Raw genomic sequence first — 17,742 nt, 5'->3', positions numbered from 1 at the left:
GTTGTAAGTCACAAAATTAAAAAATTGGAGATAACCAGCACAAATGGTAGATAGATCTGTCTTGGAGAAGACATTATTGCTATAGAGCATGAAATAGAAAATATTTTCAATGAAAACCTGCCTAAGTTTTCATTGAAACGTGTCACATCAACATATTTTACTTAAAATTTAAAAATGTCCACTTACATCCCTTTGCTTCTCACTGCCTTATATATGCTCTTACGCCAACAAATTTGAAATAACCAAACCAACAGCAACCCCAAGTTTGAAAAAACAATATTGCACAAAATAATAATCATTTAAAAAACTTATATGCTTCATCTTTATATGCTTTATCTATAAAATGACACTTTTAGTTTTAATTAAAAATCTTAAACTGCAGATCTATAATTAGAAAATTATTCAAAATCCAATAAAACAAAACCAATTTTACACATACAAGTCTTTTATTAAGATTTTTACAATGAAATGTTTTTACAATCAAATACAACATACAAACACAAAATCAAAAATGAATTCAATCTCTTGACTACATTGGAATAAAATGAAATGAAGTATATCATCAATATTTTTCACAACTGCCTACAAGTCAATATTCTTACACTGAATTGAATTTGTCAAATGGCATATTATACAAAGTAGCATTAGCAATAAGGTTTTGGACACCAAGGTAAAGCTATGGTTTTTACCGTCCTGTCAAAAAATACACTTTTAGAGAAATTGCATCCTGTGAGAAAATGTCAAAAACAAAATAAATTGTACCAAAAAGTATTGTTTTATATTAAACTTTTATTCAGTGTGAATTCATGCAGCTGATTCTAACTTAAATACATAAAAGCTGTTCTCTTGACTGAATCAATTTGTACACAAGAAGTCAGTTATTTATATTTTTTAATATGTATAACAAAATTTCCTACATTTAGGCATGTGTTTAAAAAAAAGTTAAACTCTTTTACAGCTTTGTGCCATTTCATGATTTAAGACAAAATTGCCACCAATGTAGTTTAGAAAAAAGCAAAAATTTGTTTCTAAGAAAGATCAATCACTATACAGTTAATTAATAATTTATTGTTCTTTAATGAGTTGAAAAAGAATTTTAATTAAAATTTCATGTAAAACTTATAATATGCAGAAACCATTGAAATAATTACTATTTGCACCTTTTCGTAGTGTTCTTGGTAGTGTTGTGACTTTCTTTTTATAATGCTACCAACTCTTACATTAGGAAGTTTGTGTTATAGAGTTATTTGCAATTTTTCAAAGTGAAATTATTTAAAAAAAAAAAAAGAATACTTCAGAAAAAACTAATTAAAACTAATATTTATACATATGCACTACAAGTGTTGCAGCAAATATGAATTGATTAGATTACAGACTCTTATAGCTTTAGCATTATTTTGGAAGGTTTAAAACAATTTTGGATGATAAAAACCACCTGTCCAGGAAAAAACCCAATCTTGATACAAAATTCACTATTAATCTCTTTCAAGAGATTTGGGAATCATTATAACGTAACTATTATTAAGGTCATCATTAATGCATATCCCCACATTATCTAAATCAGTCAAATGCCATACAGAAATATCTTCAGAAAAACTATCTACCAGCTTTATATCAGTTAATTTGAAACTTATACTTTTCAATTTGAAAATTGGTCGATTTGAAAAATTAATTATTTTAACAATGCAGTATATATCGTTAGGGGTGGGATTTTGCTTTGGGGGATGAAACCAGAAATTCTAATATCCCAATAATTTCTTCTTTATTTATCACTACATTATTAGCTGATCTTCTATTGCTAGCATGTTCCAAGCCTTTTGGGATATACACATTTTTATATTGCACCTTTTTAAAAGAAAACAGTGTTTCACAATTTTTCCCAGTTCTGGCAGCAAAATGATCCAAAACATTTCTATCCTTTAAAACTGTTGATTTACTAATAACTAAATTGGGAGATTTTAACAAAGTATTTAAATTGAATCCTTTATTTAAATTTTTAAAGACTGCAGCAGCTATTAGATGAACAAAAATATTTGAAGAATAAGTATTTCTAATATACTGATATGTTAGAAAACGCTGTGCAATCTGATGTGCTGCCTTCTGAGACCCATAAACAAAACTTTTCAGAACACCATTATAGTTTTCAAAAATGAAATTGGAGTAATTCCAGGGCATACCCCAGTTTCTTATACATCCTGGTAAGTGCAAAAGCATATGAACATTGTAGGATACATGTTGAGATCCATATATATCATCAATATCAATGACAAATTTTCTCAACATGTATTCCACAAGAGTAAACTGCTGTTTTGATATAGAATTATTCAAAAGAAAATGCATACTGGCTACAAGGAGCAACCAGTGGTTATAAATTTTTTTCTGAAAAACATTTGATAAAAGTACAGGAGAATAAAAAAGGAGCCAATGAAATCATTCTGTCGCCTTCCAATATTTCATGGACTCCAAAGACCGTGGCTTTCTTTTTATCACAGATGGTGTCATAATTGAACACATAAGGGTGGACATTCGTATTCTATCCCCATTACTTATATGAAATTTATCACTAGATGATGAATTAACAAACCATAACATTGTAAACTGCCTAATTACACCTAAACATATGCAATGCATATAATCTGCAATAAAACCTGAAATTATATTGAACTGGCTCAACGAGCTAAAAATACTAGGACCTTTCACGCCTAAAACTGGAGAATTCTTTTCAATGGCTGTTTTTGCAGAATTTAAATATGTAGCTAGAGTACGCGAAGGAGCCAAACCATCCTTATTTTTTAATGTGTACGACATTACCCGCCCAATCCCTTTTTTAATAGAAATACCATCGTGCTCACACCAGCTACAGCCAAAATGACCATTAAACTGTACGATGTTTTGTAGTTTGCAACGTGCAACTGAATCACAAGAGCATAATACTGCATAAATTTTCGAATGTATATTTTTACCTTTTAGGTTCCAATTTATCCCATCAGTAGAAAGATGATTCATCTGATTTACAAATAACTCAAAAAATGATTCATTTGGTGAACTGTCTCCTAACCATAAGCCTCCTAAAATCACATGTTTTTTTCTTAATGACAAAGGTAATTCATTTATAATAATTTGCAATGGCCAAAAGCTACATTTAGAGGAATTAAATAAAGGGACACCATCTGTGTTAAAAGAAAGTGTGAGATCAGTTTTGTTTTTAATTAAATTTTTATAACTGTCGCCAGTGGTTATATCTGAATAAATAGCTTCATCATTAGTCAAATTAGATTCCGTCAAATTGTTTTGCACGCTTGAATCTTTAAGAATTGTCTGAATTTGAGTGGAAATATCGAAAGTTAAAAAATGTTTTCCAGTTGAAACACATGAATTATAACTATTCACTGCTGAACAATTTTCACAAAAAATATTTTTATCTAAGTTTCCAGAAAAATTAAATGGTTCAGTTGAAAAAACATTACATTTAGGGCATGAGACATATACTTTTGCTAAATCTTTAAAAGTTTGAAAGTGTTGAAGAAAAAGATACTTAGTTGCCGGGAAAATGTTTGATTTTGGCATATGCAGACACAAAAGCTGCAGTAAAAAATCCAATGCTTCATTTGTCAGATGAAATTTTAAATAAAATGCCATTATAAGCAAAAGACTTTGTTTTAGTGTTAAATCGGCATTTTCATATAAAAAATCCTCTAAATTAGAAGTATCACTGTTTTCATTTGCGTAATTTTCGGCAGGTTCACTGTAAAAACAAGATTCTGTTTCATCCACCCTTTCCTCTATATTAGATTTGTCCATAAAAAAAGAGCCTGCCATATCCTCCCCTATTTCATATGAGGGTTCATTGTCAAATCCCTCATGCATACTGGCTCTGTCATTCTCTAACTTTTGTTTTTTTCTGAACATAGTGCGCCGAGGAATATCCCTCTTTTGATCCCAAAGGTAACTTTTCCGAGAAAACATTTTCAGGGAAATAAATGATCTGCCAAAATGTTAAAATGAAAAAAATACAAAAATATGACAATTAAATCATAAAGGAACAAAATACAAAAATGTATGAATCACATAGATTATGAAAAGAAAATTGCACATCAGGATTGGTATAAAAAACTGGGGGTTTTTTTTTTGTTTAAAAAAACCAGGGTCTTTTGGTTTAAACTGGGTTTATTTGATTTAAACACTATTTGCAAGGAAAACCATTAATATTTTACGAAAATCATGAAGATTTTATGAATTGTTAATGAATGCTTAATTCATATTTGTACCTATTTTCTTTGTAGTTAAATAATTAAGAGTAAAATCTTGTAGTTTCATTTCCTTATACTTAAAGAGTGCTATAGGAGAATGTAAGAAAATCCATTATAAAAAAATGCAATACATAAATGGGTCTTGGTATAAATAATCAAAGAAGTAATTTGTTACAGTTCAGACATTACAAATAACTAAGAATATTCTTGCAAATTAATTTCCTCATAATCACAGCTATCAGCTATAGATAAAAAATAAAAGTAAAATTAAATTCATGCATTGTTAAACATGGAAAGTATTTTGTGCAATATCCACAAATGAATCATAAGTATGAAGTACATTACACAACTTTAAAAACCATAAACCAAAAAATCCTGGCCACACACATAATTGACTTTCATATTACTATTAAAACATTGACTGAAGTAAGATCTTTTTTTATAAAACACTTTATTATAGTATATTGCAGAAGACTAAATTAAATATGTGCAGGCAACAAATTTTATTAAAAAAATCAGATAGTTTCTTATTAAAAATTGCAAAATCCTTACATTTTATAAAATCTTTTTCTTAAATCTGAAACATCTTTTTTCAAGAGTTTGAAATCACTTAAACTTGGAGATGGAACGAAGCTTCAGCTGCTCTGTATGTTGAGTATTCAAATGCACAGTAAAGACTCCCCATACAACATCATGTAACTCTTCATATACTTTACTACTATTAAATTTTTCAACATTTTCAGTTTACTGTTTTTTTAAATTAATACCTATGAAAAATAAAGATTTTACTTTTGCACTGGTACTACCAGAAAAACACATGTTTCTAATTCTTCATTAGAATAAGTAATATCATGCATTATTTGGAACATTAAAAGAACTTAAGAGATACCAACTGATAAGATCAAATATTAAATCATAGAATTATCCAATAATAAAGTACTTAGATTATGTGTTAATATTAATGTAAATGTCTAAGCATTGTTAATGCAGAATGTTTCAATTTTTGATGACTTTGTAAAAGTAACATCAAGCATTTTTCCTACTTGTCTATCATTTAATATTTATTGTTAGATGGATTTAACAATGTCACAAGTAAAATATATTAATAGATGGTGAACAGGGGCAGTAAATAGATGTTAAAACTGAAATATTGTACCTATACCTATAATATAAAATATAATTTTAAAACAAATTAATTAAGAGAGCCCATTAGTTGCATATCCGCTCTTGTATATATATATATATAACATAACTATTGTTATAAGTTTCAAAGCTAGAAATATTTGGAAGATGGTTTAATGCAGTAAGTTTTACATAGCTTTATTTTAAAACTTAAGCTTTTAAATAAAATTATGAACCAAATATAACGTAATGTAACTTTCATTTGCACTGCTAATAAACATTTTATTGAGTTTTGAATGAATTCTGGCTCCAAGGGTTCAAAACACACGAAGTCTTAAAATTTAATATAAATTTCTGTTATAATTTCTCATAAGGTACAATTTTGAATTTAAAAAAGAATATCTAAAATAATAAATGATTTAGCCAGGCCAAAGCTTCGTTCCATCTCTATTGATATTTAAAAAAGTGGTACAAAAATGTTTGACTTAAAAATATGAAAGAGTCACATTGCTGAATTTTGCTCAGCATATTTTGTGACTTCCTTTATCTTATTTGCTATGCTTGCTCTTACAAGAGTTAAATTAGCATTAGTGTTCTTTTTTACGAAATCTAAAATAGCTTGTAGGCGCTTTTGGTCTATTGCAGGTTTTATATCCAATTGTTTAAACGCATTTGATTTTTTTCCTGTAAGGCTATGGTTTGCCAATTCTGACTTGTCATATAAATTGACAAGCAAGTTTCTGGCCAACTTTTTTGCATCCCCTCCTGCATTGACACAAATGTTTAATAACAGTTTTTTGTCAATGAAAACATTACTTCCCTCAACCAGTTCCTGTTCAGTTGAAAATGATTCAACTGAAACTGGAACAAATTGAGGGTTGTTTTCATCTTTTGCTATGAAAGGGTCAGGGTGGCTATTGCTGTGAAATGTATTGTCCGAGTTGCAAGTTTTTTTTGCATACTTTAGTATGCTTTTCGCCTGTTTTTGAAGGTCGTAGACTTTTTCTATTGATTCCTGAAAGTTAATTTTTTGATTCAGTTCAACTACCTGTTTCTCTAATTCTGAAATTCTTTCCTTTGCATCGGTGTATTTTTTTTTATAACCACAGCAGTTTAGTACCCTTCTTTCTAAATCTATTTTATTTTCCAGCGCAGTCAAAAGATTATCAGTTCTTTTTACCTTTTTTGTTCTGCTCTCTGGAATTGATTTTAGCTCTATGCTACCAGCAGTTTCCGATTCATCCAAAAACTTTCTATTAGGAACCGGTTTTCTCTTAGGTCCCACTTCTTTTTCAAATTCTTGCACTAGCTGATTGCATTTCTTCTCCAAATCTTTACTCTTTCCTAGATAAAAGGGACAAAAACCTTTATGAATGCTTTAATTTTTTTAATTTGCAAATTAACTTGCCAACTTAAAATATTTTGTATACATAAAAATTTACAAGCACTGGTCATTAGCACCATTATCTATGCTTTTAATTAGTATCTTTCATGCAATTGTATTGCTCAGATATGTGGATTGAATTGCTAGCTTTCAATTTGGTTCGGCATCATTATTTTATTTACTTGTAAATTTGCGACTGAAAAACATGCAGCAGATTACAAATTTTTCAACTACAAGGGCAATCAGGTACATGATGTGTTTTGTGCCTTAAAAAGAGCAGATTATTATAAGACTTATCTTTATTAACAATAAAGTTCAATGTCTGGATGTATGGATCTGTCTGGATGTCAGTGACGCGCATAGCGCCTAAACTGTAGGTTGATTATCATGATATTTGACACAGAATTAGTTTATAGCATGGGGGTGTGCACTTCGAAGCGATTTTTCGAAAATTCGATCTTGTTCTTTTTCTATTCTAATTTTAAGAAATTTTACTGAGCAGTGTTCCCTAAGTGGACAAGTCAATTACCAAATTATCATAACATGGAACCGTAACATGGGGAAGCAAATGAACACAGCCAATTGGTGAGAAATTAATCATCCATTATTTGTAAATGTACATGCAAACTAAAGGACCTCTTAATTTTGTACTACGGGCAAAGCCGTACAGATATACCAGTATTATATAAAGTCATTTGGAACATTATAAAACGAAGTCACACTAAATAAAAATAGACTTAATTAAACTAACATCTTTTCTTGTGATAAAATTCAAATTTTATGAAAATTATGAGCAGTTAGACTTTTGCCTCTTATTTACAATTAGGCAGTGGGAGCTTGGAAAAATATTTTAAAAAACGTAAAAAAGAACGGCTAAATTAATTAAAAAACAAAGATTATGCAACTATTAACCGAAAAGCTCCCATTCTCTTATTGATGCAGGCTAAATGCAATTATTCGATGGATTTATAAAAATTTAAAATAAAACAGAATTTTAACACATATATACAGTAAAACCCCTCTAATGCAGACACAAATGTTTAAATTGCATCATTTTTTGATATTTTAAAAACAAATGATGGTTTAAATATGAATTTATAAGACTTTGAACATATTATACATACAAGATTGGTTAAAACAACTTTTAAAGCTTAAATAACAGGAATGAAAAATAAAGAACTAATGAAGTGTGCCAAGTAAAAAGTAGGTGCTCCAGCTTTTACCAGCAGGGCTAGAAAAATCTTTAAAATTTGACATGTCCTACCAGGCATGTTTGTCTAAAAAGTACATGCCTAGATAAAATTTTTAAACGCCTAGTTTTTTTTTTAATTGTATAATATCAAAATATAATAAAAATCAATTTTTTATATAGCATAATCAACACAAAAAATAATTTAACAGCTTTTGCTTTATATCTGAATCAAGAATCATTTCAATATGCAGCATTTTATTAAAAAGTTTAAATAAACAGTACGTAATAAGTACATTAATTGAAAAATTAATAATTACATGACCAGCTGGGCATGTAAGGATAAAAGATTTATGCCAGATTGGAATTTTTACATGCTCTGGGCATGTCGAGCAATATATAATTTTCCAGCTCTGGTAACCAGGTTAAGAGAAAAAAGAAAAACTTGCTCTTTCATTGCTTTCAGACATTATCAAGCTCTGATTTGTTTTCATGTTACAGAACTTTCATAATTCATCATAATTGGCACTGGTTTTGCCCACCCTAGATTATTATATTAAACAAAGCTTTTATTAAATTTTAAGTAAAAATTTAAAAGTTCAAACTTGAAATAAAATAACACAAATAAAGAATTAAATTAATTTAATAAACAGATGAGGCAATAGGTTAAATGCAAAGTAGTATATAAATAAATAGCATGACATAAGAAAGAGGAGCAAAATAAGATTGAAATAAATGTAAACAATTACGGTATTTTTTCACTTTTTTTTTAAATTTAAGGGTTAATCAAACTTTTCATAAACTAAAATATAACTTTAAAACTAGAGCAGTTCATGTAACAAAAAATAAAGTTGAGATTTTGCCTCATTAAAATATTAACAGTTAAATATGATGCTTAAAATCCTCTTATTTCATTCTGAATTTAACCTTTTTCAAACCATCCGATTCAGTCCTTTCCATTTTAATGTTAATTAACCTGTTACGATACTTTTGTTGCTTTCCCATTTAACAGTGTGAATATTATTAGGCTAAAATAGACTATAAAATATCGAAAACTTTTAATTCAATTTAGAATGTGTTTAAAACAACATTTGCAACTTCAAATGAGGGGCAATTAATTTCGGAAGCTTCAATTTTTATTTGAACCATTTACCATTTGAAAATGAAATAAAGCTAAATTAATGTTGCTTTAATTTTATCCATAAATCAATTTTTTCATGGATGAAAACAATGCTGACCATGTGGATCAAACCAAAACACAGAGCAATAGCATAGTTTTGATGGGCAGTCTAACAAAGTCTGACAAAAAAAAAAAAAGAGGCATAAGACTGAAGTTTACGGAAACAACCTAAATGTGTCTGCAAAATCTGCTTTCGGTCAATTGACTCATTATATTCCAGACAATTTCTGTACAAAACATTTGCTCTTTCTTTAATACCAAAAAATAATACACAAAATACATTAAACAAACATTTCTCGCTCAAAACTTAAAAGACTTTAATACGTTAAATTAAAATCATCATTTCAATGCCGGTCCCAAATTCAATTAATTACATATGCCCCACGTGGTCACACATATAAACTCCAAAAACATCAAATCTCTGTGCAAAACCATTCTCTTTTTTTATATATACCAAGAAGAAAAAAAAAAAAAGATACACAAAAATACATTAAACAAACGAATATTTTTCGCTCATAACTAGGAAATATGACTTTATTATGAGTTCAATCATCATTTCAGTGTCCCGAATTCAATTAATTACATTAATATGCCACGTGGTCACATACACCAAAATAGATAAGAAAAAAAATTGTATTACATACCAATATCTAAAACTGTGGCTGTGTGAAAACTGTCTTGAAATTTGACTTCAACATCACAGCTAATCAGGTCATCATTTGCAGCTTGAATATTACTGCCATCTAAATTTCGGACCTCCGTAAATGGAATAACATCCCAGCAGTTTTCACCTTTCCACCGGATAAGGCAATGGTCCGCCATTATTAAGTTTCAACTAACTTTTATACGACCACGACCGGGTTCTTCGTTCTTCTGGTTGATGATCGCACATTGCAGCGCCACCTACAGACGGCGCATGCGCGAAGAGAAAACTTTGCCGGCAAAAGACATACGGGATTTTCGATTAATTTATTTTCTTACACAATGAAAGAAGTCATGTGGTTTTTATTCTCACCCACATCGCAGGGGTGCCCAAAAGGGGGGAAAACAGCAGAAGTAGCCGCCACCAACATTTCTGCAAGGGGGCGGTCTTATACATTTTAATTATTTTTTTATTAAATGTATTTATATTTATTTATTTTGAATTTAAATTATTTATTTTATTCTGTTTGTATTTTATTTTTTTTATTTATTTGGTTTTTGTATATTTGTGTGTAGATGTTACTGGCTTTTTAGCACAAAACTTTTCTAAAAAAAATAATATTAATGAAAAATAAATTAATAAATAAATAAATGAAATACATTATTTAAAAATTAATAAAATATAAAAAGAGAACAAAAAAAATAAATAAAAAGGGAAAGAAAGTTGAGATTTTTTTTGGGGGGGGGGGATTTGCGTCATTGAACTTGTTTGGAATTTTTCTGATTATTATAAATAGTTTAAGCATTTTTTGTAATGAATTATTTTATATTTTATGAGTATCTTTTTATTAATTAATTACGTTCTATTTATTTAATAGAACTATATATGAAAAAATGCATAATCCTCGAAAAAAATATGACCCTTTTTACAAATAATCAATTGTTAAAATAATTTATTAAATAAAATAGATCAATTGTTTTTTTACAAACCTTTCCTAACTAGAAATTTTGTTTAAACACTAATGAAATGTGAACAAAATGAACGAATTCTCAATTTTTTTACAAAATTTTACTATAAGAGAAATTTAATGACCAAATTCTATAGAACTTTATAGAAATAAATATCTATATAAACCTCGTTCGAGTTCTATAAAAGTTGCTATAGAATGCTATAGAAGTAAACATCTATAGAACTTTCATGTTCAAATTCTACAGCAGTTTCTATAGAATTTTATAGAATAAATTTCCTATAGAACCTTCAACGTCAAATTCTATATGGAAATTTATAGAGTTATATAGAAATAATTTCTATACAAACTTTCTTATAGACTTCTATATAACTTTCTATAGAATTCTATAAGCCTCTATCAACCATTTTCGTAAGGGTTCTGACTCTCCTACGGCCAGCTGCCTTTTTCCCATTTGTATTTTTTTCAGTATTTCCAATTGGGGTTTGGAATAAGTTTTATGTATTTAAAGCACTGGTAGCAAGTGTTTCCTCTTGACTAGTTTGACAAGCATGGTTCAAACATCCTGTGCTGGTTACGCTATGCTACATTTTCCACAATATTTTTTAAAAACTAACTCATGCATGAGTTCCATACTGTTTTCCATTTTTATCAGTTTTAATGTTTGTTCCAGTTTTTGAAATTATTTTAGTTGTTCCTGCTCTGAGTATTTATTAAAGTTGAAAATATTCCATAAAAATGTAAAAAATTCTGAACAAGGAGATAAGTGATTAAACTTTTCACTTAAAGATGATATTGCATCGTCTAAGATCCAAAGAAGCAGTTTGCTTTAAAATTTGCTTTTTGTTCTGAATAGACTGATCATCACTTTCGTAAGAAAATGTATTTTGATTTTTCAAGGTTTAAATATTTGTTGGCTTTTTTGAAACTTGTATCAATATCTAAAGAAGATGAAATTTTAAAAGAATTATATAGCATCCCTACTCGACCATCTTGTCTTGTTGATTCTGAAAAAATATTATAAAGCTCTTGAACTGTCAAAAATATTTTTGTACTGAATAAATTATTGAATGCAGCTTTTTCTACGACAAGATTCAAACTGTAATAGGGTACAAAAAATGTTCAAGGGTTGACTTCCAAGATTATTTTCTGCACCACTTACCACTCATTCTTACCACTCATGTTTTGAACCTGGAATGTATGTTGTTCAAGAGAGCAGGGAAAACTCTATTTTGAGTTATCGAATACCTTTATCTTTCATCATATTAGAGTTGTTCACTGTTCAACCATATGTTGTTCACCGTATAAGGCACTGTTCTTGGCCAGCGGGACATTCGGCTGGTACAAAGAGTACAAGCACAAAAATGTGATGCTTATCACTGGTGTCATCTCTTAGACCATTCTTTTTATTATGTGAAGGATGTTATAAAGTAAATTTGTTTATATGTTATAATTCAATGATAAAATTTGCAACAGATTCTCCAGCTCTCTGTACACGACTATTGAACATCAATCTTTAACAATTTCTGATTGTGCCAGATCAAAGTGCTCATTTAAGACTTCAATAATCTCTTCTAACGTTTTCGTTTTCAGGGCCAAATAAAACAATAAATTTCTGAAAAAAGCATGTATTTTTGGATCGACTAACAGTCAAGAGAATAGCTCTTTGGCAATCGTCATCATTGATTTTGTTTGCAACTAGAAACTGCTCTGTATACAATGTCCAGAATTCATTCGCTGAATCGAGTTCCTTTATCTGTCCAAATGAACCCATAATTGAAGTTTAATTTATGATAAAAAAAATGTGCAGTGTTTCTCTTTCACGTCAGACTTTGCATGTTTCATGTTCTGTTGAAGAGATTCAGCCAGTTCACATCACAACATTTATTATTAATCTAGGTTACATTATATAATTAAGCATCACATCAGATCCTCAGATCCATACTCAGAGGAGCTAACATCATGGTGATCAACATGCATCACATAACTTGTCTTGTTAACAAAACCAACATGGTCTCATTCAGTACAGTTACAGTTAAACAAATCACAACTCAGTTACATGACCCCCCCCCCCCCCCCCGTCGAAGATTTTTACCCACAAACATAACTTGCTAAATATTTTGTTTGTTGAATTAGTCGCCCTGATCTTGTTTTATTAGATACATCAGAATTAGAAGAACAGAAGTCATCACCATTGTTATTACTATTGTCAGAGCTAGTGGATACAGTTGCTAAAAAGTCTGGACTATCTTGATCTAGATCTTAATTATTTTTAAATGGTATTGCTGATGGCCTTATGTGTACTCGATATCTTATTAAGGTTTTGCCAGAGCTATTTTGAATTAAATATGACCGTTTTTTATGTTTTGATATTATTTTGGCTGGTTCCCATGTGTGATGATCGAAATGATCTATGCTAGGGTGTATCACCCTAGCATTATCATCTGCCTCAAAAGGTTTTAAACTTCTAGCTCCTCTATCTTATTTCTTTTGTTTTTCTTTATGTTGAGAAATCTTGCCTTCTAGATTTTTAAATATTTCCAAGTTCAACAATTTATTATGAATAGGGATTTTTGTTTTTAGTCTATGACTAGAATATTAACTGAGCTGGAGGCAGATTTAATCCCGAGATGGGAGTGTTTCTATACTCCATGATACCAGCCACCTAATCTTTTCCTTCCTCATATGCTTTCCTAAGTATCGCTTTAGCAATTCCTACTGCTCACTCTGCCACCCCATTACTTTTTGCATAACGAGGACAAGAAAAGTTAAAGTCAAAATCCCATTCTTTTGCAAATGTCCTATATTCTTGACTGTTAAATGGTACATTGTCTGAAATGACCATTGAAGGAACCCCAAGCCTTGAAAAGCACATCTTTAACTTTTTATTTATTTCTCCTATGGTTTTGTTATTTATTCTCTCGATTTCTATCCATTTAGAATAATAACACACAATTTCTAAATAACTGACATTTCCAAACTCCATAATATCTACACCTATTCTTTTGAATGGCCTAGATGGTGTTGGATGAGATTCTAAAGGTTCTTTGAGATTTGATTTTTGAAATTTTTGACATACTTCACATTTTAATACGATGGATTCTATACTTTTACCCATCCCTGGGCAGAATATTATCTCTCTTACCCTGCTTAACTTGCTCAGACCATCCTTTCTCACAGTATTCATACACCAATTTTAATTCAGAGTTCAATTGAATTGCTTCTTTAAACTGAGTTATCCTTCTGTCACCAATAGGCAGTTTGTTAACGGCATGCACAACACTCAGCATGTCAGGGTCATCATACACTGGATCCTTAAAACATGCCCTCGAAAGTGTATTTGCGAGCTACATTTCACACCCTTTTATATACTTAATTTCAAATTGATATTTTATTACTTTTAATAACGTCCTTTGCAACCGAGAAGATATATTGCTCATAGGTTTATTGACAATGCTTGTAGGAGGTTTATGATCACTTTCGATAATTATCTTACTTTCATACACAAAGTTATGAAACTTTTGTGGAGCAAAAACAATTGCTAACATCTCCTTTTCGATTTGGGCATAACTTTGCTCAGTGGTGATAAGACTTTTAGATGCATATGATACAGGGTGACCCTCTTGAATAAGACAGGCTCCAATGCCATCTTTAGAGCTGTCACACTGTATCACAGCCTGCTTTGCAGTATTGTAAACTTTTAAGACAGTTTTAGAACTTAAATGACACTTTATTTCTCTAAATGCCTTCTCTTGTTCCTCATTTCACTCAAATTCTACGTTGTCTTTCAAGAGGCTCCTCAAGGGGGAAGTTATTATTGAAACATTTGTGTGTGTGGGTATGAATTTGTAAATATAATTTACCATTCCCAAGAGTCTTCTTACACCCGACTTATCATTGAGGGTAGTCATTTCAGTTATAGCTTTAATATGTGAGGGGTCAGCTTTAATCCCATCTTTTGAGGTGATTTGCCCAACATATTTAACTTTTGTGACTTTATATTGAAATTTCTGAGGGTTAAAGTTAATGTTACATTCTTGAGCTCTATTAAAAACTTTTGAAAGAGCTTCGTCATGTTCTTGGTCTATGCTCCCAGCAACAATGACATCATCAAAGTATATTTCAATATTTTCTATATCATCAAAAATACTTAAAATTTCTTTTCTGAAAGACTTCTGGGGCAGAAGCTATCCCAAAGGGCAACCTCAGAAACTGATATCTGCCAAAGGGAGCATTAAAAGTGCACAACTCAGCACTAGAGTTATCTATTGGCACTTGCCAAAACTCATTTTAGGTCAAGAACTGAAAATATTTGTTTCCCCTCTAACCAGCTAATTCTTCACTAGTGGGTATGATATGATGTTCACACTTTTTATAGCTTTGTTTGGATTTCTGGGATTTGAAGAAATTCTTAGTTCCCCATTATGTTTTTCTACTACTACAAGACTATTAACCCAATCTGTTGGCTTGTTTACTTTTCTTACAATGACTTCGGCTTTTAATTTATTTAATGTTGACTTTAAGTTTTTATTTAATGACTCGCCAAGGGTTCTCGCCTAGGAGAATTTATGACTGGCTTTACTGTGGGATCAACTTCGATATAATAGGGCTGACTCGGAAATTTACCTAACCCTGTGAAAATTTCTTTGTTTACATTTATGATGTTTTCTTTACAATTTGAATTGATATTAGCTAGCTTTTGGCAAGCTTTCAAACCCAATATAGGCTTCAAAGATTATTATTTGATTTATTAAGACAATGGTTCCTTTTCTTTATATAAGAAAGCAAAAGGTTCTCCTCCTTATGTCTTCCGAATAATGTAAGTTTTAAATCTGGAAGAATTTTCCGGATAAACCAAGTTTTCAGTAATCCGAGGTGAGGTAAGCCCCAGTTACTTCGGATTTTCGAGACTACACTGTAGCATAATTCTAAGCAGAAATGGTACCAAAAAATTATATTCATTATGTCTGCAAACGGGTCAAGTGTCCCTTGAGCTAGGGAGACTTGACCCTCTTAATTAATGTAAGAAGATTCATAGATATTGAAATCAAAAACTCACGTTTAATGATGTTTTTTGCTTTAATAAATGATACTTGAAGAGAGGTGAAGTGATACAGATTTTTTTAAAATTAATCTTATTGCATGTCAGCAGAAAAGCAGAAGTCTAATTCAAAACTTATCAGCTAAGACCTAAACAATATTTCAGTTATTTTATTAAGAAACAAATCATTAGGCTTAAAGATCATTAGTATTTTAGTTATTTGTCAAATAAAAACAATTAATTAGACCAAAATGTTTTAGTTATTCTCTAAATAAAAAAAATCCCCTTTCATATTCACAATATTAAAGTTATTGCTTAAATAAAAGCAAGTCATTAAGGTCCAAATCACAATATTTTAGATAAACACAAGCAAATATTCATTGAAAACATCAAATTATCCTTTGGGTCAAAGCTTCCTAGTTAGCTTTCTCTTGTTTTCCTTACATTTTTAGCATTTTAGATCAATAAACTCCAATCATTAGGACTAAGACACAATATGTTATCTATTCAAAAATAAAAATTCATTGAGAAAACATTAAATTAAACAAAAACATCATCTTAGCCTTTGGGTCAAGTCTCCCTAGTTAGCTTGGGCTTAAAACTTCCTAGTTAGCTTTCTTTTGTTTACCTTAAAGTTTTAACAACTTAGATTCAAGTTACATAAAACTACTGTATATCAGTAGATAGCTAGAAAAGTGACTAAAACATGCATACATTTAAAATTCATTTCCCTCAAAACTTGAGGATAAAATTTAAAAAAATTCGAAAATCTTTTTAGGTGCAGTATCATTTAACACTGAATTTTTTGGAAACCACTGATAATTCTGAAATGGCTTATCCCTGCAAAATACTGATGTGTGACTGGTAAACCAATAACATCTATGACTAAATATTTTCCCTAAATATACAGTCGAGCCTCCATATATCGAACTTCCACATATCGAAATTTTCTATATATCGAAATCCCAGCAAATTTCAATGTTCGTTACATAGAAAAATTGTTTCTATATATCGAAAAAATCTCTATATATCGAAAAAAATTTCGAGACATTCGTAGATTTTTTTTTCCACTTTAGACTGTTTGACTCATGAAAAATGAAGGTTAGGGGAGAAAGTTATGTTTACTAAAGGTTGCTAAGAAACTCATAAGAAATCTGGGTTTGAGGGGTGTGTAGATAGTTCGTTGTTCCGTTCTGGAGTTCTTAAATTACCTCAAGTTTATTTCAAATCTTAGTTGTAACCACTAATACTGTAAAATCAGTTTCAAGTTATCCTTTATGTCTGTTGATTATCATTCTTAGTCTTTTTAGCTTCAGGAAAAATCATTCAAGTTAAGTAGATTGATTTTTTACTATTATCTCGATTACATTGTCAAAACGAAAATCCCCTCATGTTACGAATCAAGTTGAACTGTCGAAGAATGAAGGTGTATGAAGGCACAAAAATGTTATTTCTGTTAATTTTTCAGTTATTAACTTTCGTTTAATCTGATGCTTGTATAAATTAGAAATTAGGTTTCATGCACGAAAATTAGCTTTAATTTTAATGTTTTAGGAGTTTTTTTTATGATAAAATAAGATCGTTTCTATATATCGAAATTTCTATATATCGAATTTTTTCCGGCAATTTGCTACTTCGATATATAGAGGTCCGACTGTACTTTTCATGGAAAAAATCCTCATGGGTCGTCTCCCTATGGGTCAAACTTCCCTAGTTTCCACTATCTGGAAAATTCTTTAAAATTATAATTTTACACTATTCAGGTGAGATGTACCTTTTCTTCCTTGGAGAATGAAAAAGTATTGCCATTACGAAAAAATCTCTCATATTTCAGCATAAATTTCCATTTTTGTGTTGCTTCTAAATCACTTTTGTGTAGATTTACTCTTGATTTCATGATGTGTGTACATATTCATGGGAGTAAACATGTAGGACACCAAAACGAGCATTTTGGATTACTTCCAAA

At 30.1% G+C, this 17,742-nt stretch overlaps 2 protein-coding genes across 2 annotated transcripts in view; one reads left to right on the top strand and one right to left on the bottom strand.

The window, feature by feature from the left end:
* LOC129230313 (zinc finger protein 271-like) overlaps positions 1-9,947 on the bottom strand; it is a 32,864-nt gene extending 22,917 nt beyond the window's left edge. Inside the window, exons 1-3 of the mRNA XM_054864712.1 lie at positions 9,770-9,947; positions 6,553-6,716; positions 2,841-2,912 (exon numbers count right to left, since the gene is read on the bottom strand). Coding sequence (XP_054720687.1) covers positions 2,841-2,912; positions 6,553-6,716; positions 9,770-9,947 — 414 coding nt within the window. The remainder of the gene's footprint in view (positions 1-2,840; positions 2,913-6,552; positions 6,717-9,769) is intronic.
* LOC129229417 (ubiquitin carboxyl-terminal hydrolase MINDY-2-like) overlaps positions 1-17,742 on the top strand; it is a 111,501-nt gene that overhangs the window by 37,563 nt on the left and 56,196 nt on the right. The gene's annotated exons all lie outside the window — the stretch shown is intronic.

Source organism: Uloborus diversus, chromosome 9 (assembly GCF_026930045.1).
Source record: "Uloborus diversus isolate 005 chromosome 9, Udiv.v.3.1, whole genome shotgun sequence".
In the NCBI taxonomy this organism is placed as follows: domain Eukaryota; kingdom Metazoa; phylum Arthropoda; class Arachnida; order Araneae; family Uloboridae; genus Uloborus; species Uloborus diversus.
Note: the sequence above shows the minus strand (reverse complement) of the source record. Positions and strands in the feature narration are given on the sequence as shown.